This window comes from Vipera berus (assembly GCF_964194415.1).
Source record: "Vipera berus genome assembly, chromosome: 3".
NCBI lineage: Eukaryota > Metazoa > Chordata > Lepidosauria > Squamata > Viperidae > Vipera > Vipera berus.
This window is the reverse complement of record NC_138204.1, coordinates 2720683-2748654: the sequence shown is the minus strand read 5'-3', so window position 1 is coordinate 2748654 and position 27972 is coordinate 2720683. Positions and strand designations below refer to the sequence as shown.

The window sequence follows — 27972 nt, the reverse complement described above, 5'->3', positions numbered from 1 at the left end:
TTTGTGATGGTGACAACAATTAACCAGTGGAACCGCTTGCCGTCAGAAATGGTGGGTGGTCCAACACTGGGGGGTCTTCAAGAAAAGAATGGACAGCCACTTGCCTGAAAGGGTACCGGGTTCCCTACCTCGGGCGGAGGGTTGGACTAGAAGACCTCGCAGGTCCCTTCCAACTGTGCTGTTTGGTTACAATGAACGGGTAGGATGGCTAGTTTCCAGAACAGAGCTGGAAGGGACCGTGGAGGTCTTCTAGTCCAACCCCCTGCTCGAACAGGAGACCCTACACCAGAGGTAGGCAACCTTGGCTCTTTTATGACTCGTGGACTTCAACTCCCAGAATTCCTGAGCCAGCATGGGGGAACTATGGCCCCTACATGACTGGTGGACTTCAACACCCAGAATTCCTGAGCCAGCATGGGGGAAACTATGGCCCCTTCATGACTGGTGGACTTCAACTCCCAGAATTCCTCAGCCAGCATGGGGGAACTATGGCCCCTACATGACTGGTGGACTTCAACTCCCAGAATTCCTCAGCCAGCATGGGGGAACTATGGCCCCTTTGTGGCTTGTGGACTTCAACTCCCAGAATTCCTGAGCCAGCATGGGGAACTATGGCCCCTTCATGGCTTTTGGAGTTCAACTCCCAGAATTTCTGAGCCAGCATGGGGAACTATGGCCCCCTTTATGACTTGCGGACTTCAACTCCCAGAATTCCTGAGCCAGCATGGGGAACTATGGCCCCCTTTATGACTTGCGGACTTCAACTCCCAGAATTCCTGAGCCAGCATGGGGAACTATGGCCCCCTTTATGACTTGCGGACTTCAACTCCCAGAATTCCTGAGCCAGCATGGGGAACTATGGCCCCCTTTATGACTTGCGGACTTCAACTCCCAGAATTCCTGAGCCAGCATGGGGAACTATGGCCCCCTTTATGACTTGCGGACTTCAACTCCCAGAATTCCTGAGCCAGCATGGGGAACTATGGCCCCCTTTATGACTTGCGGACTTCAACTCCCAGAATTCCTGAGCCAGCATGGGGAACTATGGCCCCCTTTATGACTTGCGGACTTCAACTCCCAGAATTCCTGAGCCAGCCATGCTGAGGGGAAGGGAGAGGTTTCCAAGCTGAGCCATTCTGGGAGTTGAAGTCCACGAGTCATAAAAGAGCCGAGGTTGCCTACCCCTGCCCTACACCATTCCAGACAAGGGGTTGCCCAATCTCTTCTTGAAAATACCCAATGATGGAGCACCCACTTCGGCAGCCACTTATTCCACTGAAAATCAGAGCTGGAAGGGACCGTGGAGGTCTTCTAGTCCAGCCCCCTGCTCGAGCAGGAGAACCTATACTGGGGGTCCCCAACCCCCGGTCCGTGGACTGGTACCGGGCCGCGGCGTGCCAGCAACCGGTCTGCACAAACAAGCAAAGCTCCATCCGCGGGATGCAGGCAGCACACAAAACCACACACCCTCCTGTCCGTGGAAAAACCTCTCTCCACGGAACCGGTCCCTGGTGCCCCAAAGGTTGGGGACCTCTGCCCTACACCATTTCGGACCAGTGGCTGTCCAGTCTCTTCTTAAAAGCTTCCAGTGGTGAAGAAGCTCCAGTTTCTCAAGCAGGGGTGCCGAACTGCTGGCCCGCAGGCCGGATACGTCACGCCAAAACCGCCCCCACCCCATTGCCGGCAATGGGGAAAAAAGGGGCGGAGCGTCGGATGAGGTTGCGAGTTTGACAGCCGTGTTCCAAAGGCAAGTAGTTCCGCTGGTTAACTGTTCTCCCTGTTAGGAACTTTCTCACGGTTCCATCACGAGAGTTTTTAAAGAAGAGATTCTACAGCCGTTTGTCTGACTTGAGAAAAGGTCTCCTGTCTTGGGCAGGGGGTTGGGCTAGAAGACCTTCAAGGTCCCTTCCAGCTCTGTTATTCTATTCCATTATTATTCCATTATTATTCTATTCTATTCTATTATTATTCTATTCCATTCTATTATTATTCTATTCTATTCTATTCTATCCTATCCTATTCTATTCTACAATCTGTTCTATTCTATTCTATTCCATTATTATTCTATTCTATTCTATTCTATTCTATTCTATTCTATTCTATTCTATTCTATTCTATTCTAAATGATTCTATTCTATTCCATGATTCTATTCTATTCTATTCCTTGATTCTATTCTATTATCATTCTATTCTAAATCATATTCTATTATATTCTACAATCATTCTATTCTATTTCTATTCCATTCCATATTTTCTATTCTATTCTATTCTATTCTATTCTATTCTATTCTATTCTATTCTATTCTATTCTATTCTATTCTACAATCATTCTATTTCTATTCTATTCCTATTCCTATTCTACTCTATTCTATTCTACAATCATTCTATTTCTATTTCTATTTCTATTTCTATTTCTAATTCTATTCTATTCTATTCTATTCTATTCTATTCTATTCTATTCTATTCTATTCTATTCTATTCTATTCTATTCTATTCTATTCTATTCTATTCTATTCTATTCCATTCTAATTCCATTCCATTCCACTCTCCACTCCATTCCATTCTTATTTCTAATTCTCTTCTCTTCTGTTCTTATTTTTAATTGCATTGCATTCCGTTCTATTCTGTATAAAATGCTACGCTACCACCAGAGAGATGGTGAGGGATGTGCAGGCTAAATCATGCGATGGAACAGTTGCAGGGACTGGGTAGCTCCAGTCTAGTGAGAAGAAGGACCAGGGCTGACCTAACTGCATGCATGCAGCCTTCCAGTATCTGAGGGGCTGCCACAATCAGCCAGGGGAATGACTTGCCTCCAGATGCTGTGGGTGTTCCGTCGCTGGAGCCTTCTAAGAAGAGATTGGGCAGCCGTTTGTCCAGAATTGTGCAGAGTATCCTGCTTGAGCATGTGCGTGCTTGTGTGTGTGTGTGTGTTTTCAACTGGAAGACCTCCCTTCTCACTCTTGTTATTCTGTCATCGGCACCAACCACAAAAAAACGGCCTTCAGCCAAGTCGCAAAACTTCACTAACGCTGGACAGCCGCACCAGAACGGGGTTCCCCGCACAGACCCCGGGAACGTCCTCTGAATTCAGAAATTAAATATTCAGAAATGTCTGCCAGCACACGCGCACACATACACACACACAAACACCCCCTGCTCCCCCCCTCCCCTGGAGGTAGGAGTCATCCTCTCCAGCAAAAGCCAAAAGCGAGGCCAAAAAAAGGGGGGGGGGAGAGAAGAAAAAAAAGCCTGCAAGAGCTTTTTTTTTTTTCCTTCCACCCCCCACCCCCCATCGCATTCTCTGCGCCAGGAACGCAGCCTGGGAGGAGGAAATGATGGGGAGGGAAGTCATTCCATTGGCATTTCCTGAAAGGCTCCCCAAGAGCCCCTCCCACTTCCGAATCGGCTTGGGCGGCCGCCAGCTGACTAGGGAGCCCGGCCTCCTCCCGTCCAGGGCCTGCTTGAGGCGGGCGCTGGGAAGCCACGGGGGTCTTCCTGGGAAGCCAAGCTCCTGGCTGACTGCCCTTCGTGCAGAACAACAAGAGTCAGGTGGGACCTCGGAGGCCATCTAGTCCAGCCCCCTGTTCAGGCAGGGGAACCCTCTACCGTTCCAGATCAGCGGCTTTTCTGGTCTCTTCTTCAAAAACCGCCAGCGCTGGAGCACGGACGGCTTTTGGAAGACCCGATTGAAAAAGGCCTACTGGTTAAAAATCGGAAGAGATTCCTGCTTCTTTCCGGATCGGATCTTCTTTTGAAGGAGCTCCCACCCACTACTTCTTCTCCTGCCCTCGGGTTCTTTGGGAAAACAGGACAAAAATGGAGTAACAGAGCTGGAAGGCACCTTGGAGGTCATCTAGTCTGGAGGTTTTTAAGAAAAGATGGGACAGCCATTTGTCTGAAATGGTATAGGATTTCCTGCCTGAGCAGGGGGTTGGACTAGATGACCTCCAAGGTCCCTTCCAACATCATCACCATCATTATTTTTTTTATTATTATTATTATTATTATTATTATTATTAATTATTATTGTTGTTGTTGTTGTTGTTGTTGTTGTTGTTGTTATTCCAACCCCCTGTTCAGGCAGGAGACTTTATACCATTCCAGAGAAATAGCTGTCCAATCTCTTTCTGAAATCCTCCAGGGATGGAGCATCCACAACTTCTGGTGGCGAGCCGTTCCACTGCTTAATTGTTCTCACTGGACGGGAAATTCCTCCTTAATTCCAAGTTGCTTCTCCCCTTGATGAGTTTCCATCCGTTGCTTCTTGTCCTGCCTTCAGGGGCTTTGGAGAATAGCTTGACTCCCTCTTCTTTGGGGCAGCCCCTGAGATACTAGAAGGCTGCTATCACGTCACCCCTGGTCCTTCTTTTCACTAGACTAGACATTCCCAATTCCTGCAATTGTTCTTCAGATATTTTAGGCACAATCAGGCTAAAAATATGAGCGCAGCCAACAAAAAGAAAAAAAGACATTTAATAGTGCCGTGAAATTAGAACTAGGATGCTTAAGACTCTGCAAAGAGTCCAGAGAAGAGCAACAAAGATGATCGGGGGACTGGAGGCTAAAACATACGAAGAACGGTTGCAGGAATTGGGCAAGTCTAGTTTAATGAAGCGAAGGACGAGGGGGGACAGGATAGCAGCCTTCCAATATCCCAGGGGTTGCCACAAAGCAGAGGGGGGTCAACCTGTTCCCCAAAACACCTGAGGACACGAGGAGAAGCAACGGATGGAAACTCATCAAGGGGAGAAGCAACCCGGAATTAAGGAGGAATTTTTCGTTGAGTGAGAAGAAATAAGCAGTGGAACGGCTTGCCTTCAAAAGTTGTGGGATGCTCCAAAAACTGGAGCTTTTCAAGAAAAGATTAAAAAGCCATTCGTCCGGAAAGCTTAGCAGGGGGTTGGACTAGATGACCTCCAAGGTCCCTTCCAGCCCGATGCCTCTCTGTTGTTGTAAGCTGCTGTCAGGAATTATCTGCCTCTGACTTTTACAGGGTAATGGGGGAAAAAAAACACAAACAACCCAGCTTATTTTGCCTTGCAAAGTTGGGAGTGCCGTAGCGTCAGAGGTGAGCCTGGAGGAGGTGGGCCTTGTCAGACCAGTCACATTTTATTACAGAACGAGGCAGGCTCGCCCGGATCACATGCCAGGCGGGCAACGCCATGCCTGACAAAACACCAGCAGCGGTAGGGATCCTTCTCTGATTAAACATTGCTGTGCTTTAGGACGCCAGCTTCAATCGGGAGGGCTGGTCCTCAACGCCCAGAGCCTAGGGCGGTGGGTTCAGGACTTCCACGGAAGGTGGAGGCCTTCAAAAAGGCATCTCGCCAGACACTTGTGCCATCGGAGTTCACACAGACACACCTAGCATACTTTCTCACATTCCGACTGCGTGAGACAAGAGGCCAGCCTCCTTGCCCTAGAGGCAAGGATGATCCAGCCTTGAAAAAAGGCTGCTGCGTTTTAATCCCAGCACCCATTCGACACAAAGGTGGGTTATCTGTTTTAATATGGAAAATGGCATATTCCCCCGTCCTCTCCAGCGATGCCCGGAACACATCGCTGGCTTTTAGGGTTACACGGACCCTCCGGCTGCTCCATCTAGCCCAGGGGTCCCCAACCCCCTGGTCCGTGGACCGGTACTGGGCCGTGGCATGCCAGCAACCGGTCCGCACAAACAAGCAAAGCCCCGTCCGCGGGATGCAGGCAGCAGACAAAACCACGCACCCTCCTGTCCGTGGAAAAACCTCTCTCCACGGAACCGGTCCCTGGAGCCCCGAAGGTTGGGGACCTCTGACCTAGGCAGTGCTGTGGCAGTCTCTGCCCCCCTCCGCCCCCCCCCAGCAGTACAGAAGAGGCAGCCTGGCCTGGCTGCAGCAAAGAGCAATTTGATTCTTCTGCCATAGCCCCAAACTCAGGTTTGTACGAGGAGAATGGAATGGAGTAAGATGAGGAGGAGGAGGAGGAGTAGAAGGAGAGAAGAAGAATGGAAGAGGAACGAGGAGGAGGAGGAGGAGAATGGGAGGACAAGGAAGAGGGAAGTTGGAGACAAGAAAGCAGAAGGGAAGAAGAGCAAGGACAAACGGACGAAGAGAAGAAGAATGGAATGGAATAAGAGGAGAAGGAGAGTCGTAGAAGGAGAGAAGAAGAATGGAAGGAGGAGGAGGAAGATGAGAAGGAGGAGGCGGTGGTGAAGGGGAAGAGAAGGAAGGAAGGAAGAGGAGGAGGAGGAGGAGGAGGAAGAAGGACAAGAGGACCACCGCTGCCTTCCCAACAGGGCCCGAACAACCTGCCCAGCCAAACTATCCTTGGACCACCAGCTCTCGGACACCCCCCTCCCCTCTGTTGCAAACCCTCGGGTTCCTCCACAACTCCGAGGAGCCACCACGGCTTGAAAGGACACCTCCCACGTGTCCTCCTTGCCTCCCCCCCCAGTCTTCTCCTCCCCAAGCATCAAAGGCTGGGCGGCTCCAGGGAATGCATGCCAGGCTGCTCTCTGCCAGAACATGCCTCCTGGTAGCTCTCTTTCTTGGCAACCCCGCCCTGCCCACCGCGGCAGCATTGTGCGAGAGGGCCAGGCCCAGCCTCTTCCGTGGGCCTCCAGGGAGGGCTAATCCCGAGCCAACAGGGCCCAGGCAGCGGGGGGGGGGGGGGCTGGGCTTGCAACACCAGGGCTGGGGCGACAGCCGGAGCAGGCGGGGGAAGCAGCCCCCTCCTCTCCATTGCAGGAAAGCCGGCTGGCTGACTTTGGGCCAATTGCCAGGAGACGGTGAATTCTAGTCCCACCTTAGCCAGGAAAGCCGGCTGGCTGACTTTGGGCCAATTGCCAGGAGACGGTGAATTCTAGTCCCACCTTAGCCAGGAAAGCCGGCTGGCTGACTTTGGGCCAATTGCCAGGAGACGGTGAATTCTAGTCCCACCTTAGCCAGGAAAGCCGGCTGGCTGACTTTGGGCCAATTGCCAGGAGACGGTGAATTCTAGTCCCACCTTAGCCAGGAAAGCCGGCTGGCTGACTTTGGGCCAATTGCCAGGAGACGGTGAATTCTAGTCCCACCTTAGCCAGGAAAGCCGGCTGGCTGACTTTGGGCCAATTGCCAGGAGACGGTGAATTCTAGTCCCACCTTAGCCAGGAAAGCCGGCTGGCTGACTTTGGGCCAATTGCCAGGAGACGGTGAATTCTAGTCCCACCTTAGCCAGGAAAGCCGGCTGGCTGACTTTGGGCCAATTTCCAGGAGACGGTGAATTCTAGTCCCACCTTAGCCAGGAAAGCCGGCTGGCTGACTTTGGGCCAATTGCCAGGAGACGGTGAATTCTAGTCCCACCTTAGCCAGGAAAGCCGGCTGGCTGACTTTGGGCCAATTGCCAGGAGACGGTGAGTTCTAGCTCCGCCTTAGCCAGGAAAGCCAGCTAGGTGACTTTGGGCCAATCACCAGGAGACGGTGAGTTCTAGTCCCATCTTAGCCAGGAAAGCCGGCTGGCTGACTTTGAGCCAATCGCCAGGAGACAGTGAGTTCTAGTTCTGCCTTAGCCAGGAAAGCCGGCTGGCTGACTTTGGGCCAATCCCCAACGGATGTTGAGTTCTAGTCCTCCCTCAGCCATGAAAATTACTTGGGTGACTTTGGGCCAATTCCCCAGGAGATGGTGAGTTCTAGCCCTGCCTTAGGCACAATAAAGCCAGATGGCTGACTCTGGGCCAATCGCCAGGAGACGGTGAGTTCTAGTCCGGCCTTAAGCATGAAAGCCAGTGGATGACTGGGCCAATTGCCAGGAGACGGTGCATTTAGTCCTGCCTTGGGCAAGAAAGCTGGCCCGGGGGACTGGCCAATCACGCGCTCTCGGCCCAGCCCACCTCACAGGGTTGTTGTTGTGGGGAAAACAGGAGGAGGAAGGCGGGTGGGCTGTGTTCACCGCCTTGAATCCTTGGTAAAAAGAGACAATTCAGACCTGCGCTATCACTGCCCTCGCCATTCCAGCTTTACTGGGCCCTGCCAGGGAAGGGCGTAACTCAGGAGTGGGCAATTCTGGCCCCTTTTTTGACCCCTGGAACTGCAACTCCCAGAATTCCTGAAGCTGCCACGGGAGTTGGAAGAAGTCCACAGATCGTAAAGGGGCCAGAGTTGCCCACCCTGGGTGTAATTGTTAAATAAAATAAATAAATAATTAAATAAAAGGGTGAAATTGGAAACAGACCCATTTCAACTGTCCTCTTGTTTCTAAGGCAATCTGACTATAACCAACTCCTCTTGGGAAGAGCGGAGGGCGGGAATGCATCCCCCGCAATCCGAACCCAGCCCTTCCTGGTCGAAGGGAACAATGGGCCGCAACCCAAAACGGGACTTTTGAGGCACGCCAAACTCTTTATTGTTGTTTTGGCAAAAGCCACGCAAAGTCACCCCCCCCACCCCCACCACCTCCCAACTTCAAACCTTCATTCCCGTTTCAAAGCTTTGCAACTGCAAACCTTGGCTGTGCAAACAGAGGCGCAGAACCAAAGTCACCTGAAGGGCTAATACCGCTTTACAAAGCCTTTTTAGCAAAGGCCCACCTGGAATTATCGCGTCCAGTTTTGGTCACCGCATTACCAAAAAAGAAAAGATGTTGAGACTTTGGGTAAAGGGCAGAGAAGAGCAGCTAAGATGATTTAAAGGCCTGGGGACAAGAACGTATGAAGGTTTGCAGCATTCGGGTTTGGCTAGTCTAGAGAAAAGGAAAGAAGAAGAAGGAGGAGGAGGAGGAGGAGGAGGAGGAGGAGGGGAGGAGGAGGAAGAAGAAGAAGAAGGAGAAGAAGAAGGAGGAGGAGGAGGAGGAGGAGGAGGAGGAGGAGGAGGAGGAGAAGGAGAAGAAGAAGAAGAAGAAGAAGAAGAAGAAGAAGAAGAAGAAGAATTAGAAGAAGAAGAAGAAGAAGAAGAAGAAGAAGAAGATGTTGTTGTTGTTGTTGTAAGGGACCTTGGAGGTTATCTAGTCTAACCCCCTGCTCAGGCAGGAAACCCTATACCAGGGGAGACATGATAGCAGTGTTCCACTATCTGGGGGGCTGCCACAAAGAAGAGGAGGGGGCCATGTTGTTTACCAGAGCGCCAGAGGGAAGGACGAGAAACAACGGTTGGAAACTCATCAAAGGAGAGAAGCAACCTGGAATTAAGGAGAAACTTCCTGACAGGGAGGACAATTGACCAGCAGAACAGCCTGCCACCAGAAATCGTGGGTGCTCCATCACTGGAGGTTTTTAAGAAGAGACTGGACAGTCACTAGTCTGAGATGGTATAAGTTCTCCTGCTTGAGCAGGGGGTTGGACTAGAAGACCTCCAAGGTCCCTTCCCGCTCTATTCAGAATTGAATTCCCTTTAGTCTAGTTTTGTTTTTTTTTTTAAACCAGAGATAGAGACAATGAAGGGAGAAATTAATTTAGTTCTGGCTGTCAAGCCGCCTGATCGACTGCCGCTAAAACCACGCAAAGCATTCGGTACCGAGAATGAATACTTAAAAACTGGCTCCACAAAGGCCGGTGGAAGAAAAAGAGCATTTTTAGCACCTTTTGATTAGTCAGGTGTAGTTCAGGTGGAAAGGAGCTCCAGAGAATTGCTGGCAGGTGGAGAGAGACCTCTTCACCATGATGATGCTTATTTTAGTAGTAGATCCCAGCTGGGCCTTTCTAAATGAACAGGTGGAGCCCGCAGGCAGGTGAGAGAGCAGATTTTCCAAATAACTAGGTGTGTCCATGCAAACACAATATATACAGCTCGCCCAGCCTACCTGGGAGTGAAAGATTAATGGGTGGAAAAATAAAAAAAAAATAAAAAAATAACCAGAGCACAAAGAAATCTTGGAGACTGCTTTGTTTTTATTTTTTAAAAGATGCCCTGTTTTAATTACGGCCAGCCAAGCTATTGCTTACAGCTGATCCCCATGTAGATGGATCTACTTCAGGAGCTAAATGCTGAACGCTGGTCTCACTGACCTGATCTGAGCACTGAGGCTAAGCAGGTTTTTGCCTGGTTAGACCTTGGAGGGGAGACCTCTACATAGCACGGCTGCAGGGGGGCTGGAATGCCAAATCCAAAATCTCAGAAGGGGGTAAGATCCTTTGATCCCACTGCCAAGAGAGCCAGTGTGGTCTGGTAGTTAAGGCACCAGGCTAGAAACGTTTGGCAGGAAAGCCGGTTGAGTGTCCTTGGGCCAATCGCCAGGAGACGGTGAGTTCTAGTCCTGCCTTAGGCATGAAAGGTGACTGGGTGACTTTGGGCCAATCACCAAGAGACAGTGAGTTCTAGTTCCACCTTAAGCACAAAAGGCAGCTGGGTGACTTTGGGCCAATCACCAGGAGACGGTGAGTTCTAGTCCCTGCTTAGGCATGAAAGGTGACTGGGTGACTTTGGGCCAATCAACAAGAGACAGTGAGTTCTAGTTCCACCTTAAGCACAAAAGCCAGCTGGGTGACTTTGGGCCAATCACCAGGAGACAGTGAGTTCTAGTCCTGCCTTAGGCATGAAAGGTGACTGGGTGACTTTGGGCCAATCAACAAGAGACAGTGAGTTCTAGTTCCACCTTAAGCACAAAAGCCAGCTGGGTGATTTTGGGCCAATCACCAGGAGACGGTGAGTTCTAGTTCCACCTTAAGCACAAAGGTCAGCTGGGTGACTTTGGGCCAATCGCCAGGAGACGGTGAGTTCTAGTCCTGCCTTAGGCATGAAAGGTGACTGGGTGACTTTGGGCCAATCACCAAGAGACAGTGAGTTCTAGTTCCACCTTAAGCACAAAAGGCAGCTGGGTGACTTTGGGCCAATCACCAGGAGACGGTGAGTTCTAGTCCCTGCTTAGGCATGAAAGGTGACTGGGTGACTTTAGGCCAATCAACAAGAGACAGTGAGTTCTAGTTCCACCTTAAGCACAAAAGCCAGCTGGGTGACTTTGGGCCAATCACCAGGAGACAGTGAGTTCTAGTTCCACCTTAAGCACAAAGGTCAGCTGAGTGACTTTGGGCTAACCACCCTCTCTCCCAGCTCAACCCACCTCACAGGGTTGTTGTTTAGAAAAACCAGGAGGTGGAAGGAATATTAGCTATGTTTGCTGCCTTGAGTTTCTTATAAAAACAATAAAGGTGGGAAAGCAAGAAAAGCAAGGAGATAAAGAAAAAGAAAAGTGAAATTAGACTGAGAGAGAAAAAAGACAGAAAAAAGAAGGAAAAGAAAGAATGATAAAGCAAAGAAATGCTAGGAGCTGAGTTCACCTTAAGACCTTCCCTACCCATTTTATTTTATTTTTTACTAAAAATAGATCCCTACCCTTGTGACTCCATAAAAGTACAAATGCGGTTATATCCTGGGTGTGCTCCAAGCTGACAATTTATTGTCTAAACTGGGTTAAATGTTTGAACATTTTCTTCTAAACCAAAGGGTCTTGGAACTTGGCAACTTTAAGACTTGTGGACTTCAACTCCCAGAATTCCTCAGCCAGCCCTGGCTGGCTGAGGAATTCTGGGAGTTGAAGTCCACAAGTCTTAAAGTTGCCAAGTTCCAAGACCCCTGTTCTAAACCATGCCTTATACATTTCACACATGGGCAATAACTTTCTCTTTTTCAGAAAAAAATATATATATATTAGCAAAAGAGATTGCGACTGGCCCATGAGGTGTGACTTGGGGCAGACCCTGTATATTTGCTGGGTGGGAGACTATAAATGTGTCATTTAATTTTCTAGTTTGACAATGGTAAGTACTCCTGTTTTAGGAGGCCTTTTTAACCCTTATGTTCTTTCCATGTTCAACGTTTGCTTGTTCAGTCTTTGTGCTGTTGTTGTTGTTGTTTTAAAAAAAGGTTGGGTCAAAAAAAAAATAAATCTAGAATTGCAAGGGAGTTGTGAAATGAAGCTGGGTTTCCTGACGTCAAGTCTTTTGATATTGGGCTGTGCAATTCCTCAGCAAGCTTGCCCTGTTTTTCTTCTCCAACTCAATGCTTTGCAGATACCAAATAATGAGAATTTCCAAGATGGGAGGGTTGCAGGATTAAGCATTAAGAGGTGCATGAAGTAACCCAGAATTCCCTAGCTAGCTGTCTTTCTCTTTCTTTCTTTATCTTTCTCTTTCTTTCTTTCTTTCTTTCTTTCTTTCTCTTTCTTTCTTCCTTCCTTCCTTCGTTCCTTCTTTCTTTTCCTTCAAGGTGGATTAGAGCAGGGGTCTTCAAACTTGGCCCTTTCACGACTTGTGGATTCCAACTCCCAAAATTCCTCAGGCCCACGTGCCTGGCTGAGGAATTCTGGGAGTTGAAGTCCACAAAGTCATCAAAAGGGCCAAGTTTGAAGACTCCTGGACATCCATTTATGCGGTCGTTGCAAGCAGAAAGAAAAAAAATGGGGGGGGGGGGAGGGAAGGGCCTTTGTGGCACAAAATCTGCCCAGGCCATTGAACTGGCTGGGAGCGTTTTGTAGAAAAAAGGTAGAACGCAAGTCTTAAGATGTTTAATATGCAGGAAACTATTTCAGAATCTCCCTGAGGATCTGTGAAAATGGCAAGACTTTCTGCATTTCTGCCAGGCACCGATCTGAACAAAACAGCATCCCTTTTTTTTTTTTAAAGCCAAGGAGAAAAGAAGAGATGGTTGAACCCAGAGCAGACAAACAGAAATGGAAAGAGGGGGGGGGGGTCCCTGTGGAACCGTGCCACCCCCGCCAAAGGGCAGGGGCAAACGGTTGCAAGAACTAAGTATGTCTAGTCTATTGAAGAAAAAGACTGGGGCAGGGGTAGGCAACCTCGGCTCTTTTATGACTCGTGGACTTCAACTCCCAGAATTCCTGAGCCAGCCAAGCTGGCTCAGGAATTCTGGGAGTTGAAGTCCACGAGTCATAAAAGAGCCGAGGTTGCCTACCCCTGGTCTAGGGGGGGATCACAGGATAGCAGTCTTCCAATATTTGAGGGGCTGCCATTCCCAATGGAAATTCTGGCCCCAGGTTTTGGTCATTAGTCAAGGACTACCTGCATTGGGCCTGGCACCGATGGCGGCGTGAACCTGCCCACGCCTGTCTAGTTTAAGGAAGAGAAGGACCAGGGGGTGACACGATAGCAGCCTTCCAGTATCTCAGGGGCTGCCCCAAAGAGGAGGGAGTCAAGCTCTTCTCCAAAGCACCCAAAGGCAAAGACAAGAAGCAACGGATGGAAACCAACCAAGGAGAGAAGCAACCTGGAAGTAAGGAGGAATTTCCTGACAGTGAGAACAATTAACCAGCGGAACTACCTGCCACCAGAAGTGGTGGGTGCAGGAATTAATTGGGTATCTCTAGTCTAATGAAGAGAAGGACCAAGGGGGGGACATGATAGCAGCCTTCCAGTATCTCAGGGTTGGCCCCAAAGAAGAGGGAGTCAAGCTCTTCTCCCAAGCCTCAGAAGGCAGAACAAGATGGAGGCAAGCTAAGCAGAGAGAGAAGCAACCCTAGAACTAAGGAGGAATTTCCTGACAGTCAGAACAATTAACCGGTGGAACCACCTGCCACCAGAAGTTGTGGGTGCTCCAACACTGGAAGCTTTTAAGAAAAGACTGAAGGGCCATTTGTCTGAAATGGTGTAGGGTTTCCTGCTTAAGCAGGAGGTTGGACTAGATGACCTCCGGGGTCCCTTCCAGCTGCTGTTATTCTGTATTCTGTTTTGTTTTTTTCGTTTTTTCCCCTCCATCACTCCTCCCTCCACCCCCACCCCCACCCGGCCGGGTTTGACAAGCAAGGGCCGGTAATTTTCCATCCGCAATTTAATCTAAATCCCCCCCTCCGGGAGTTGGTTGACAAAATCAGATTACATTATCGCCTTGGTCTCCAGGAGACGGCCCCATCTCGTCACCCCAGCGACAGTGGAAATCTCCACTGGGTCCCGGATTAATCTCGGAAGCTGGAGGTTAGGGTGAGTTGTGGGGGGGGGGGAAGAACCAGAGGAAAGAGAGGGAGAGAGAGCCCGAAGGGGGCTTGCACCCCCTCCCCACCAGGTGATCCAGGAGGAAGAGGAAGGAGCCCGCTTTATCTGGCCAGACACACCCCCAGGCTGTGTTCCTGGCACAGCTGCATACCAGGCATACCTGACCCCCCCACGCCCTCCTCAAAATAATAATAATAATAATAATAATAATAATAATAATAATAATAATAATAATAATAATAATAATGATAATAATAATGATAATAATAATGATAATAATAATGATAATAATAATAATAATAATAATAATAATAATAATAATAATAATGTAATTTCTATACCGCCCTTAGCTCTACCTACCTCTCACCTCTTCTTCTGTGCCCAGCCTTGCCGCCCCAACCCACGGAGGGAATTCCCCATCTGCATCCTGGATTAAAGGTAAGTCCTCAGTCCGTTCTGTGACCGTTCGAACTTACGACGGCACTTGACGACCACTGCAGTCATCCCCCGGGACGCCTGGGTTTACGTTGGGACCCTTGGCAACTGCTTCATCTTTATGACGGCGGCAAGTGTCCCAGAGGGGGGTCACGCCGTCCCCCTCTGGCGGCCCTTCTGATGAACAAAGCCGATTGGGGTGGGGTGGGGAGCCGGATCCACTTAGCAACCGGGTCACGGCTTTAACGACGGCCGTAATTTCACTCAACCCACGCGGCGAGAAAAGGGGTGAAACGGAGCAAGACTCACTTAACGGAAGTCTCGCCTCGCGACGGAGGTTACGCCCCCCCCCGTTGCGGTTGTTAAGTCAAGGACTGTCTTGGGGTTCTCACCCCAGTAGCTGTCACTTAGCCAAGTGGATCTCTGCACAACCCACCACGCGCTCGACTTAGGTGTGAGCGTGAACCCTGGTGACAACGTTGGCGTGGATGCACAAGTTGTAGCCTAGCGGCTGGGGAATTCTGGGAGCTGAAGTCCACTCCTCTTTCAAGGGCCCAACATTGAGACACACTGACACAGCCACTCGGCACGCAACCGGGTGATGCGCAAGGCTTGCAGGAGAGTGATTCACCCCCTGGACCTCTGAGGTGCCCGCAAGCGGAGGAACCAGGCTTACTCGCTGGAGCTGCAACTCATGACAGACCTGCTTCTGAGGAAAGGGAAGTCACGTCCCTCCCCACCCCGCCCCAGGGGAGGAACCTCAAGCCCTGCAAGTCTCAGACAACACCTATCTCCAAGCCAACGTGCAACTTCACAGCCCTGATGTTCCGGGAACAACCCGGGGTCTCCATCCACAAGTTGGGTTGCCAGAGATGGCACCGATGATGCCACCTAGTTGGGCCGTGAAAAGTCCGCAAGAAAAAGAACCGCAAGGAAGCAAAACCAAGCTCGGACAGCACCAGGGACCCCACAGCCCTCCTCTTCTTCCTCCCTCCTCACCCCCTCCTCCCTCTCAACCCCCCCCCACTCCTCCACTCTTCTAGCACTCATGGTGTTACCTTGCTGGGTCATGAAAAGTCTGCAAGAAAAAGGACGGCAAGACGACAACCAAGCTCAGAGAGCACCAAGGACCCCACAGTCCTCCTCCTCCTCCTCTCTGCAACCCCCCCTCTCTTCTAGCCCTGATGACGTTCCCTAGTTGGGTCATGAAACGTCTGCAAGAAAACCACCCAGCTCAGAGAGCACTAAGGACCCCACAGTCGTCCTCCTCCTCCTCCTCCTCCTCCTCCTCTCTACAAACCCCACATGATGCTCCCTAGTTGGGTCATGAAACGTCTGCAAGAAAACCACCCAGCTCAGAGCCCACCAAGGACCCCACAGCCCTCCTCCTCCTCTTTGCAACCCCCCCTCCCTTCTAGCCCTGATGACGTTCCCAAGTTGGGTCCCAAAAAGACAACCCAGCCGAGATGGCACCAAGGACCCCGCAGTTCAACTCTTGGGCTACAAAAACCCTCCCCTTCTTGCCAGAAGGCCAAAGTTCAAGTCTCACTTCCCTCTTTCTGCATGCAGGGCAGTTGCCAGGCCAAACAAGGCAAGGCAGCCGGGCGCCTTTGATCCTGTTCCAATGGACAAGATCCAGGGCAGCGGGGGGGGGGGGGGGGAGAAGGGCGGTCCTGCGGCCGGCCTCAAAGGCAAGGTAGCCCCTCCCACGTTTTTAATTTTCGAATTGAGCCCAGCGACCTTTGCACGGAAGGCGGGCGAGGGAAATCGGAAATTCCGGCGGAGGTTCATCAATGAACGATAAGCGGTTCGGAGGGGGGGGGGGTTGTCCCTTCTGCGTACCCCGATAGAAATGCCAGGTGGAGGATTTTACGCAAAGGGCACAGATTCTCCCACTTTTTTTGGGGGGGGGGGGAAGGCAGGAATTCCCAGAAAGGACATGCCACAAGAAAGGATGGACGCCGCTGCGACCAGCCCTGTACCAGAAATACAGGTAGTCCTTGACTTAGCACCACAGTTGGTTGCCAAATTTTCGTCGCTAAGCGAGACCTTTGCTAAGTCGGTCGAGACCAGAATTTCCGCGGTTAAGCAAGAAAGGCAAGCGAAGCCAGTGGGGACCAATTTTACCGGCTTTTCTGGCCACCGTCGTTAAGCGAAGCGCTGGTGGCCGTTAACTGAGTCACATGGCTGTTAGGCGAATCCGGCCTCCTCCGTTGACTTGGCTGGCCGGAAGGTCGCCAAAGGGGATCCCCCTCCCCAGGGGACGCCGCGACCGTCGCAAATACGGGACGGTGGCCAAGCAGCCGAATTTTGTTCACGTGAGGGAGGCTGCAAAGGGGCCGTTAAGTGTGACAAACGGTCATCAGTCGCTTTGGTTGTCAGAACGCAAAAGGGGGGTTCACCCAAGCCCGGGCCACTGCAGCGGGTCGTAAATACGAGTCAGTGGCCGAGAGTCTGAGTTTTGATCGTGCGACCCTGGGAGACACTGCCACGGTCGTTAAGTGTGAAAAAGGGTCCCGAGTCCCTTTTTTTTCAGATGCTGCCGTGACTTTGAATGGTCATTCAATGAACTGTGGTTAAGTCGAGGGCTACCTCTACAGCACAGCCGATTTCATGGGGAAAGGAAGGGGGGGCCCCCTCTTGCTCCCCACCCCCCCGTCCCTCCCACCACCCCCCTGGCCCTTTGCCAAGGCTTACCCAGCCTCCGTTATCCTGGATCCAGGGGTCCAGGTGTTCGGTCAGGTAGGTGGCCATCCAGGTGGCGATCCGCTCCACCAAGCCTTGCATCTCCTTGTCGACGCTCTCCACGCACAGCGCCCCGCCGAAGGAAAAAAAGGCCACAATCCGCCCCCAGTTCACCCCGTCCCGGAAGAGTTCGTTCACCACCTGCTCGAAGCTCTGGTAGGCGGTGCCGGGGGTGATGTGGAGCTGCGAGGTGAGGTCGCTGAAAGCGCGCCGGTAGCGCAGTTCGAACTCGTCCCCGGCTTCCCGCAGCGTCTGCCTCACCTCCGGCTGGGGGGTGTCTTCCGGGGGACTCGGGTGGCCCGCCGCCCCGTTGACCACGGGGCCGGGGCTGGGGTGCCAAGAGGGGCTGCCGTTCAGGACGCCCCCCATCTCGCCGGCCAGCGCCGTCCGGTCCTCCCCGCCGCCCTCCACCTGGCTCCAGCTGTGGCCCCTCTGCGACAGCTTGTAGGAAATAAAGTCCACCACCAGGGCCCGGTTGCCGCTCGACATTTTCACACCTCCGCTGCTGCCCTTCTCAGAGAGTCCATGGTCTGCAACACCGGCCGTCCTGCTTACCGAAGGAGGAGCAGGCAGCTCCCCTGCGCTTTGGGCACAGCCATCCCAGCCTCGGGCACGGAAACTTCTTGGCGGCGGTGGCGGCGGCAGCAGAGAGAAGCAAAAGGAAAAAAAACAAAAAACCAGAAAGCGTTAAAGGACCAGCTGCGGACTCGGTGGCCTCCGGGGCGAGGAGCAGCCGCCACCGCAGCGGGGGACTTTGCCTCCCCCAGGAAGCTCGCTCGCTCGCTCACGCCTTTGCCAGCGGCATCCTCGCCTGCCGTCCGTCCCGGCGGGCGGGGGGGGGGGGACGACGACCGCCCAGCAACCCGAGCCCGGCTACCGATTCGGCCCCCAGAGGGTGCCTGATGGGGAACCAGATCCTCGTCACCCGGGCAAAGCCCCCGGGCCTCGTCTCCAACCCACCTCCTGGAGCCGAACCAGCTGCGACCGGCGTTCTCGCTGCAGCCCGCCAGGCTGGAGAAGAGACAGGGGGTGTGTGTGTGGGGGGGGGGGTGGGCAGCCCAGGAGGGCTCCCTTTGCCACTTTGATGGAGTGCTGCGGGTCTGCTGCAGCAGTAAAGCATGGAGACCCCACCCCCTTCACGCCCCCTGCCTCTCCACCTCCCACCCACCCTTCTTCCCTCCCTTCCTCCCCCCCCATCCCTCCTCCCTGGGATCAAAGCACTTCCTGGTTCTTGAGAGTAAGCTTGCCTTTTTTTTTTTTTTAAAGAGACAAGAGCTGACTCCGGCTTGGCTTCCGGCCACTAAAAGAGGGACTCAGGGCTGAACTACGATCCTGCTCCGACAGAGGGAGAAGAAAGGCCAGGAAAGATTCGCCAAGTCAGGAAAGCGGACGAAACGGCGGGTTTTAGAGGGCTCGGGAAGCCAAATCAATCGGAATAAAGCTGGAAGGAAGGGACCTTGGAGGTCTTCTAGTCCAGCCCACTCCCGCCGGCTCAAAGCAGGCAGACCCTACACCACTGTCCAGTCTTTTCTTAAAAACCTCCAGGGTGGCGAGCACAAACACACAACTTTTGGAGGCCAACGGAATCGTCCTGCCTCTCGGGGACGTTCCTCCTTCATTCCAGGTTGCTTCTCTGCTTGGTGAAGTTTCCACTACTTCTTGGGAATGTAAGTCGACCCCTCCCCGCCCCCCCAAACTCTGTGGCAACCCCTCAAAAACCGGAGTGCGAGGCTGCAAGGTTTCCGGGACAGCTTTGAGCTCGGAGATCCCCCCCCTGCCACACACACAAACACACACACATACACACATGCACGCACGCACTTGCTGTCTCCACAGGCTGCTGCGTGACAACCCCAAAAGCAACATTCTGGTGTGAAGTTAAATACAGGCAAAGGATCGAGAGACGGGGTGGTGGTGGTGGGAGGAATGTCGGGGAGGGGGAGAAAAAGAGATTTAAGGGCCCGCCTGGCAAGCCCTGATTCTCCTCTTCACCGTCAGGGCAGTGAGTCATCCGGTGAGACGCATTCCAAGCAGCGGTGAAGCAAGCAGAGGCTGGGGCAGGCACCGCACGGAGACCCCCACCACTCCCACCCTGTAGGGCACGGGTACCAACTTCCCCGGGGAATGGCTAGGGAGAAAAACCTACCGGCTCTGCGCGGGGAGACCCTCCACTCTGGCTTCCCTGCTTTCGCAAGACCCCTCCAGGATTTTCCCCCGATGGGCTGTCCGGGTGTGCTTCAAGGGGTAGTAGGCAGGATACTCACCGCCCTGGAAACGAAGGGAGCAGTGGCTTCGGACCTCAGCAGAGGGAGCTGCGTGCAGTGCAGCGAATGTGAGAATGCTGCTGCGGAGGAGGAGGAGGAGGCAGCAGCAGGCTGGGGAGCGTTCCAGGCACTGGCTGACCCTCCTTGTCATCCGTACGGCCCGCCTCCTGGGGAGTCCCGCCCCCCCCAGCGCACACAAGCCGCCCCAAACCCCACCCAGATTTGGCAAGTGTCAAGGCTCTGGCGTGCGTGCCTGTGTGTGGGGTGCTGGTGGTGGCTCGGCAAAACCGTGCAAAAAAAACCCCCCAAAAGCCTTTCCAGCTGGCTTTTCTTTTGCAAAGTTTTGTTACAAAAAACAAACAAACACACACACACACACAACAAAAAGAAAACAAACTCAAACCCACGACACAAGATGCTGAGATGTTGGGAAAAGGGCAGAATAGCGCAACTAAAGGCCTGGAGATTAAAACAGGTGAAGAACGGTGGGCCGGAATTGGGTTTGGCTAGTTCAGGGGTAGGCAAACTTGGCTCTTTTATGACTCATGGACTTCAACTCCCAGAATTCCTGAGCCAGCGTGGGGGAACTATGGCCCCTTCATGACTCATGGACTTCAACTCCCAGAATTCCTGAGCGAGCATGGGGGAACTATGGCCCCTTCATGACTCATGGACTTCAACTCCCAGAATTCCTGAGCCAGCATGGGGAAACTATGGCCCCTTCATGACTCATGGACTTCAACTCCCAGAATTCCTGAGCCAGCGTGGGGGAACTATGGCCCCTTCATGACTCGCGGACTTCAACTCCCAGAATTCCTGAGCCAGCATGGGGGAACTATGGCCCCTTCATGGCTCGCGGACTTCAACTCCCAGAATTCCTGAGCCAGCATGGGGGAACTATGGCCCCTTCATGACTCATGGACTTCAACTCCCAGAATTCCTGAGCCAGCATGGGGGAACTGTGGCCCCTTCATGACTCATGGACTTCAACTCCCAGAATTCCTGAGCCAGCATGGCTCAGCTTGGAAACCTCTCCCTTTCTCCTCAGCCTGGCTGGCTCAGGAATTCTGGGAGTTGCAGTCCATGAGTCATAAAAGAGCCGAGGTTGCCTACCCCTGGGCTAGTTCTAGAGCAGGGGTCTTCAGACTTGGCCCTTTTACGACTTGTGGACATCAACTCCCAGAATTCTTCAGCCAGGCACACTGGCTGAGGAATTCTGGGAGTTGAAGTCCACGAGTCATAAAAGGGCCAAGTATGAAGACCCTTGTTCTAGAGAAAAGGAAGACGGGGGTGGGGGTGGGGAGGGAGAGGGGGAAACGTGATAGCAGTATTCCAGTATTTGAGGGGCTGCCACAAAGAAGAGGAGGGGGCCAATTTATTCGACCAGTTAAGGAGAAACTTCCCTGACCCTGAGGACAATTAACCAGCGGAACGGCTGGCCTCCAGAAGTTGCGGGTGCTCCATCACTGGAGGTTTTTAAGAAGAGCCTGGACAGCCACTTGTCTGAAATGGTGTTTCCTGTCTGAGTAGGGGGCTGGACTAGAAGACCTCCAAGGTCCCTTCCACCGCTGCTATTCAGTGGAACAGCTCGGCTCCCGACGTTGTGGGTGCTCCGTCACTGGATAAATTTAAGAAAACATTTCGGCAGCTACTTCTCTGGGATGGTCTAGGGCAGGGGTAGGCAAACTCGGCTCTTTTATGACTCATGGACTTCAACTCCCAGAATTCCTGAGTCAGCTATGCTGACTCAGGAATTCTGGGAGTTGAAGTCCATGATTTATAAAAGAGCCGAGGTTGCCTACCCCTGGTATAGGGCAAGGGTCTTCCAACTTGGCCTTATTATTATTATTATTATTATTATTATTATTATTATTATTATTATTATTATTATTATTATTATTATTATTAATTGACTTCAACTCCCAGAATTCCTCAGCCAGAATGCCTGGCTGAGGAATTCTGGGAGTTGAAGTGCACAAGCAAGGGGTCTTCCGACTTGGCCCTTGTGGACTTCCAACTCCCAGAATTCCTCAGCCAGGCACGCGTGGAAGACCCCTGGTACAGGGTCACTCGCTTAAGCACGGGGGGCTGGACTAGAAGACCTCCAAGGTCCCTGCCATCTCCAGTCTGATGGATTGAAATCGTTCCTCCCCTCCGTTGCCAGTAGCCCAGGGGAGGCTCAGCACCCCCACGGCTGCCTAAATAGTCCTCCTCTTACAACCAGCTCAGAGCCCAAAATTTCCGCCGCTAAGCCAGGCATCTGTTAAGCGAGTCTTGCCCCATTTTACGACCTCCCTTGCCACAGTTGTTAAGGGAAACACTGCGGGTGTAGAGTTATTAAGTCAATCCGGCTTCCCCGTGGACTCTGGCTTGTCGGAAGCTCACCCAAGGGGGGGGGGGACGGGACCGTGTAACACACACACACACCCGGGGACGCTGCCACCGTCATAGATGCGAGTCAGTGGCCAAGCGGCCGAATTCTGATCCCGTGACCAGGGGGAGGCTGCAGCGGTTGTGAAAAGGGGTGAAACACGGGCCGTTGTAACCTTGAACGGTCGCCAAACGTGCTGCTGTAAGTCAAGGACTACCTGTAGACTGGCCCACAGTGCTTCACTGCCCCCTCTGAGCGGTTTGCAAAGTCAGCGTATTTTCTCCAACGTTTTGGGTCAAGTCTGGGCTTTGTTTTCCAAGCTTCCGGACTCGTACAGGAGGTCCTGGGCTCCGCCACGAGTCCAAAAGCTTGGAAGATAAAAGCCTCCAGGCCTGGGGACCGATGCAGATCGGATCCTGCAACATTATCCGGGGACGCGTATATCCGCCTTCAGTCGTAATCTGGGTCGTTTAAAACAAGGGGTCCTTTTTTTGTCATCAGGTGGGAAGAAAAAAAAAAGCAACCCAGCCTTTTCCAGCCTGTCTGGGAACGATGGAAGCTGTAGTGAGAGCAGTCTTTTCTCCATCCTGGCCCCCTTTTAAGATGGGAGGACAAGGAGATGGGTTAAGGATGGGGATGCAATGATACCCACCTTGGCCATCATCACCCATCTGCACCTTCCTCATTATACGACAACTAATGTACGGGGGTGTTGCAAAAATAAACTTGTGCTTAAATCTAGTGGCATCAGGCTAGACACCAGGAGATGGTGAGTTCTAGTCCTGCCTTAGGCATGAAAGCCGCCTGGGTGACTTTGGGCCAATCACCAGGAGACAGTGAGTTCTAGTCCTGCCTTAGGCCCAAAAGCCACCTGGGTGACTTTGGGCCAATCACAGGAGATGCTGAGTTCTAGTCCTGCCTTAGGCATGAATGTCGGCTGGGTTACTTTGAGCCAATCACCAGCAGATGAATTCTAGTCCCACCTTAGGTACGAAAGCTGGCTGGGTGACTTTGGGCCAATCACAGGAGATGCTGAGTTCTAGTCCTGCCTTAGGCCCAAAAGCTGCCTGGGTGACTTTGGGCCAATCACCAGGAGATGCTGAGTTCTAGTCCCGCCTTAGGCACAAAAGTCGGCTGGGTTACTTTGAGCCAATCACCAGGAGACGGTGAGTTCTAGTTCCACCTTAGCCAGGAAAGCCGGCTGAGGAATTCTGGGAGTTGAAGTCCAGAAGCCATAAAAAGGCCAAGTGTGAAGATCCCTGGGTTAAGCGCTCAGAAAGCTGGATAGTTTCCTGCTACTGGATCCCCCCCCCCTCCACCAATTCCTAGTATCAGAAAGAGGGCTCTTGAGCATGGGAGGACAGCCCTGCAGACCTTGTGTGAAGATTTCCTTTCCTGATAAATCAGGGCTGTCCAATCTTCCAACTTGAACTTTGTGGACTTCCAACACCCAGAATTCTCCGGGCAGGCTGGGGAATTCTGGGAGTTGAAGTCTTAAGAGACTTAAAGTTGCCAAGGTTGGGAAACCCTGATTTAGGCCAGGTGTCTTCAAACATGGCCCTTTGATGACTTGTGGACTTCAACTCCCAGAATTCCTCAGCCAGGCACGCTGGCTGAGGAATTCTGGGAGTTGCCCGCAAGTCATAAAAGGGCCAAGTTTGAAAACCCCTGATCTAGACCAACACTTTTTCCCAGTTCTTTGCATGGCTGGCTAGAGGAATTCTGGGAGTTGCATTTGATATCACAAGTGGTTTTTTTAATTTTTTTTAAAAAATTCCCATCTCCCACAGCATCTAATACAACTGATGAAGCTTCAAGGATAAGGAAGCAAAACATCTTGCTTTTCCTCCCCCCCCCCAAAAAAAATCAGTCCAGTTGCCTTTTCAAAATAAAATAAAATAAACACTTTTGACACAGCTATGCCCTGTGTCTGGATGTTCTTCCAGAATTTTACAGCTGGGAAAGTTGCCATAGCTGCCTAACACTGCAACAAACAATACCGGTGTCTCTTTTATTTATTCATTAACGAGGCTTGATGACATGGGGGGGGGAGGTGGGGGGGTATTTTTCTTTTTTTAAAAAATAAAAATAAATCTAAAACTGTTTTGTTGGTTTGAGTATATTAATGACAGAGCCACACAAGAAGAGTGTCCTTCAGGGTTATTAGCATATCACAAAGTCCGCTACAATGGGGGTAATTAAAGATATAAGTGTAATAAAAAAAACCACAATAGCACTGGAAACAAGATGCATTTGAATAAACCCAGGGGTTGTAAATCTGGATTCAACACCCCGGAGGGTTTCACCTTTGAGGACTCCGGTTGATAACCGGGGAACCGAAAGTTTATTAAGTTCAGTCTTTTATCAGATCCAACAGCCACCGTCTGCATACCTCTCTTTTCTTAAAAGGCAATGTTGCAGGAACTGTGTTTCTCCACCTTGGCCACTTTAGGATCTGTGGACTTCAACTCCCAGAATTCCCCGCTCCCTTTGAACACTGATAACGTTCCCTAGCTGGGTCACAAAACGTCTGCAAGATGCAGCCAAGCTCAGAGCGCCCAAAGGCTCCTCAGTTCAACCCTATGCAACAAATATTCTCTTTTGTTATGAGGTTTGAATCATCACCCGTGTTAAATTCAGTCTGCCTTCGTCTCCCAGGCCACAGTCGAACAGATTACGGGTAGTCCGTGACTTACGACCCCGACGGAGCCCAACATTCCTGTCGTTAAGTGAGACATTTCTTAAGCGAGTTTCACCTCGGTTTAAGACCTTTCTTGCCTCAGTTATTAAGCGAACGACTGCAGCCGATGAGGTAGTAAGTAACCTGGTTGTTCAGGGAATCTGGCTCCTCCATGGATGCGGCCTGTCGGAAGGTCACAAAAAGGGATCACACGATCCCTCCAGGACCCTGCGACCGTCATAAATATGAACCAACGGCCAAGCACCTGGATTTTGGATCACGTGACCATAAGGATGCTGCAATGGTGGTAAAGTGTGAAAGACGGTCGTAAGTCCCTTTCCCCCCCCCAGTGCCGTTGTAACTTTGAACGGACACAAAATGAACTGCTGAAAGTTGAGGACCCCCCCCCCGGTACTTTCCTTCTTCCCAATTGCAGCCAGCCCACTCCCCTCTTACATTCTTAGCCCCCACCCCACCCCAAACCCCATCCAGAACTGGGTGTCCCCCTCCCCCCAAGAGGCCAGAGCGTTTCCTTAACGGGGCATTTGAGGGGGGATCTTCATCACCCATCCAGAACTGGGTGTCCCCCTCCCCCCAAGAGGCCAGAGCATTTCCTTAACGGGGCATTTGAGGGGGGATCTTCATCACCCATCCAGAACTGGGTGTCCCCCTCCCCCCAAGAGGCCAGAGCATTTCCTTAACGGGGCATTTGAGGGAGGGTCTTCATCACCCATCCAGAACTGGGTGTCCCCCTCCCCCCAAGAGGCCAGAGCGTTTCCTTAACGGGGCATTTGAGGGGGGATCTTCATCACCCATCCAGAACTGGGTGTCCCCCTCCCCCCAAGAGGCCAGAGCATTTCCTTAACGGGGCATTTGAGGGAGGGTCTTCATCACCCATCCAGAACTGGGTGTCCCCCTCCCCCCAAGAGGCCAGAGCGTTTCCTTAACGGGGCATTTGAGGGGGGATCTTCATCACCCATCCAGAACTGGGTGTCCCCCTCCCCCCAAGAGGCCAGAGCATTTCCTTAACGGGGCATTTGAGGGAGGGTCTTCATCACCCATCCAGAACTGGGTGTCCCCCTCCCCCCAAGAGGCCAGAGCATTTCCTTAACGGGGCATTTGAGGGAGGGTCTTCATCACCCATCCAGAACTGGGTGTCCCCCTCCCCCCAAGAGGCCAGAGCATTTCCTTAACGGGGCATTTGAGGGAGGGTCTTCATCACCCATCCAGAACTGGGTGTCCCCCTCCCCCCAAGAGGCCAGAGCATTTCCTTAACGGGGCATTTGAGGGAGGGTCTTCATCACCCATCCAGAACTGGGTGTCCCCCTCCCCCCAAGAGGCCAGAGCATTTCCTTAACGGGGCATTTGAGGGAGGGTCTTCATCACCCATCCAGAACTGGGTGTCCCCCTCCCCCCAAGAGGCCAGAGCATTTCCTTAACGGGGCATTTGAGGGAGGGTCTTCATCACCCATCCAGAACTGGGTGTCCCCCTCCCCCCAAGAGGCCAGAGCGTTTCCTTAACGGGGCATTTGAGGGGGGATCTTCATCACCCATCCAGAACTGGGTGTCCCCCTCCCCCCAAGAGGCCAGAGCATTTCCTTAACGGGGCATTTGAGGGAGGGTCTTCATCACCCATCCAGAACTGGGTGTCCCCCTCCCCCCAAGAGGCCAGAGCATTTCCTTAACGGGGCATTTGAGGGAGGGTCTTCATCACCCATCCAGAACTGGGTGTCCCCCTCCCCCCAAGAGGCCAGAGCATTTCCTTAACGGGGCATTTGAGGGAGGGTCTTCATCACCCATCCAGAACTGGGTGTCCCCCTCCCCCCAAGAGGCCAGAGCATTTCCTTAACGGGGCATTTGAGGGAGGGTCTTCATCACCCATCCAGAACTGGGTGTCCCCCTCCCCCCAAGAGGCCAGAGCATTTCCTTAACGGGGCATTTGAGGGAGGGTCTTCATCACCCATCCAGAACTGGGTGTCCCCCTCCCCCCAAGAGGCCAGAGCATTTCCTTAACGGGGCATTTGAGGGAGGGTCTTCATCACCCATCCAGAACTGGGTGTCCCCCTCCCCCCAAGAGGCCAGAGCATTTCCTTAACGGGGCATTTGAGGGAGGGTCTTCATCACCCATCCAGAACTGGGTGTCCCCCTCCCCCCAAGAGGCCAGAGCATTTCCTTAACGGGGCATTTGAGGGAGGGTCTTCATCACCCATCCAGAACTGGGTGTCCCCCTCCCCCCAAGAGGCCAGAGCATTTCCTTAACGGGGCATTTGAGGGAGGGTCTTCATCACCCATCCAGAACTGGGTGTCCCCCTCCCCCCAAGAGGCCAGAGCATTTCCTTAACGGGGCATTTGAGGGAGGGTCTTCATCACCCATCCAGAACTGGGTGTCCCCCTCCCCCCAAGAGGCCAGAGCATTTCCTTAACGGGGCATTTGAGGGGGGGTCTTCATCACCCATCCAGAACTGGGTGTCCCCCTCCCCCCAAGAGGCCAGGAGAGCATTTGGGGTTAGGGTCTTCCAGAGAAGACCCCCCCCTGATCAATATCCAGGTTTAGGAACCAGGATCACAGCAATAATGGCTTGGCCAAGGGCAAAGCTGATTCCAGCAAGGGACCCCCTTATGGGTGGGTGGGGGGCGCTGATCAGCCCCCCCCCTCCCAGCAGGATTTCTGGAAGGGCTCTTTTGTTTGCCCCCCCCCATCCTTTTTGTCCATATTCTCTAGACCCGTTGGACTACAACTCCCCTAAGCAACAGCCTGCTGGGAACCACGGGATGGGGTGGCCCAAGACCCCTCCCCAAAGGGCCCCATCCTGGAAAAGCAGCCCCTCCCCCGCCCTTCCCACCACACCTCCCCCTCCCACCCTCTCCATTCATTTTTTTTCTCAAATATTCAAATAGGGCAAAATGACGCCCCGCTCTCCCCGCGCCGAGCCAATCAGAGCGAAGAGGAAGCGAAAAGGGGAGGGCGTACCGCGCGCTTATTCCCCTTGGCCGGCGCTCCTGTCAATCTGGCCCAATCTCCGCCCTTACCTTGAAAAACTGCCGAAGACGCCCCGCCCCCGCCCCCGCTTCTCTTTACCGGCCCCGGTTGCCGGCTACCTCTGAAGGGAAGCGGCCTTTCCGAACCGCTAGAACGAGACACCGAAGGGGGTCGGGGGCTTCGGCGGCTACGGCTTGGCTTTTTTTCCCCCTGCGCACTAAGCGGCGCTTTCCCCCGCGAGCGCTGACTCGTTCTGACCGGCCGGGCGAAGGAATAATGCGCATGCGCCACAACCGCGCCTTTCGAGCCGGCCGGGCGCATGCGCAGCAGGCCGGCAATGCGCAGGCGAAAAACGTAAAGCGGATGGGGCGGAGCCGTTGCTTTAATGAAATCAACGCGCTTGCCCAGTGGGACCGATTGGCCAGAGAAGGGTTGGGGCGCCCTCTGTCGGCTCAAGGCATTAATTAGTATTTCTGGATTCGGTAGAATAATTTGTTTTGTCTGGGGTTTTTTTTTCCCCCTCCAGAAATTTATTTATTTTTTATTTTAATTCCATTTATATCCCGCCCTTCTCCGAAGACTCAGGGCGGCTTACAAGCT

At 52.5% G+C, this 27972-nt stretch overlaps 1 protein-coding gene across 4 annotated transcripts in view; it reads right to left on the bottom strand.

The window, feature by feature from the left end:
• Positions 1-27478, bottom strand: part of BCL2L1 (BCL2 like 1) — a 61253-nt gene extending 33775 nt beyond the window's left edge. The window contains exons 1-2 of one of the 4 annotated variants that reach the window (XM_081323842.1): positions 27423-27478; positions 17030-17696 (exon numbers count right to left, since the gene is read on the bottom strand). In XM_081323842.1, the coding sequence (XP_081179968.1) occupies positions 17030-17566 (537 nt within the window). In that variant the 5' untranslated portion in view covers positions 17567-17696; positions 27423-27478. Of the gene's footprint in view, positions 1-17029; positions 17700-19223; positions 19466-27422 lie in introns of those variants that run through there. The other 3 variants (XM_081323840.1, XM_081323841.1, XM_081323839.1) reach the window with 3 other exon arrangements.
• Between the last annotated feature and the right edge of the window lie 494 nt (positions 27479-27972).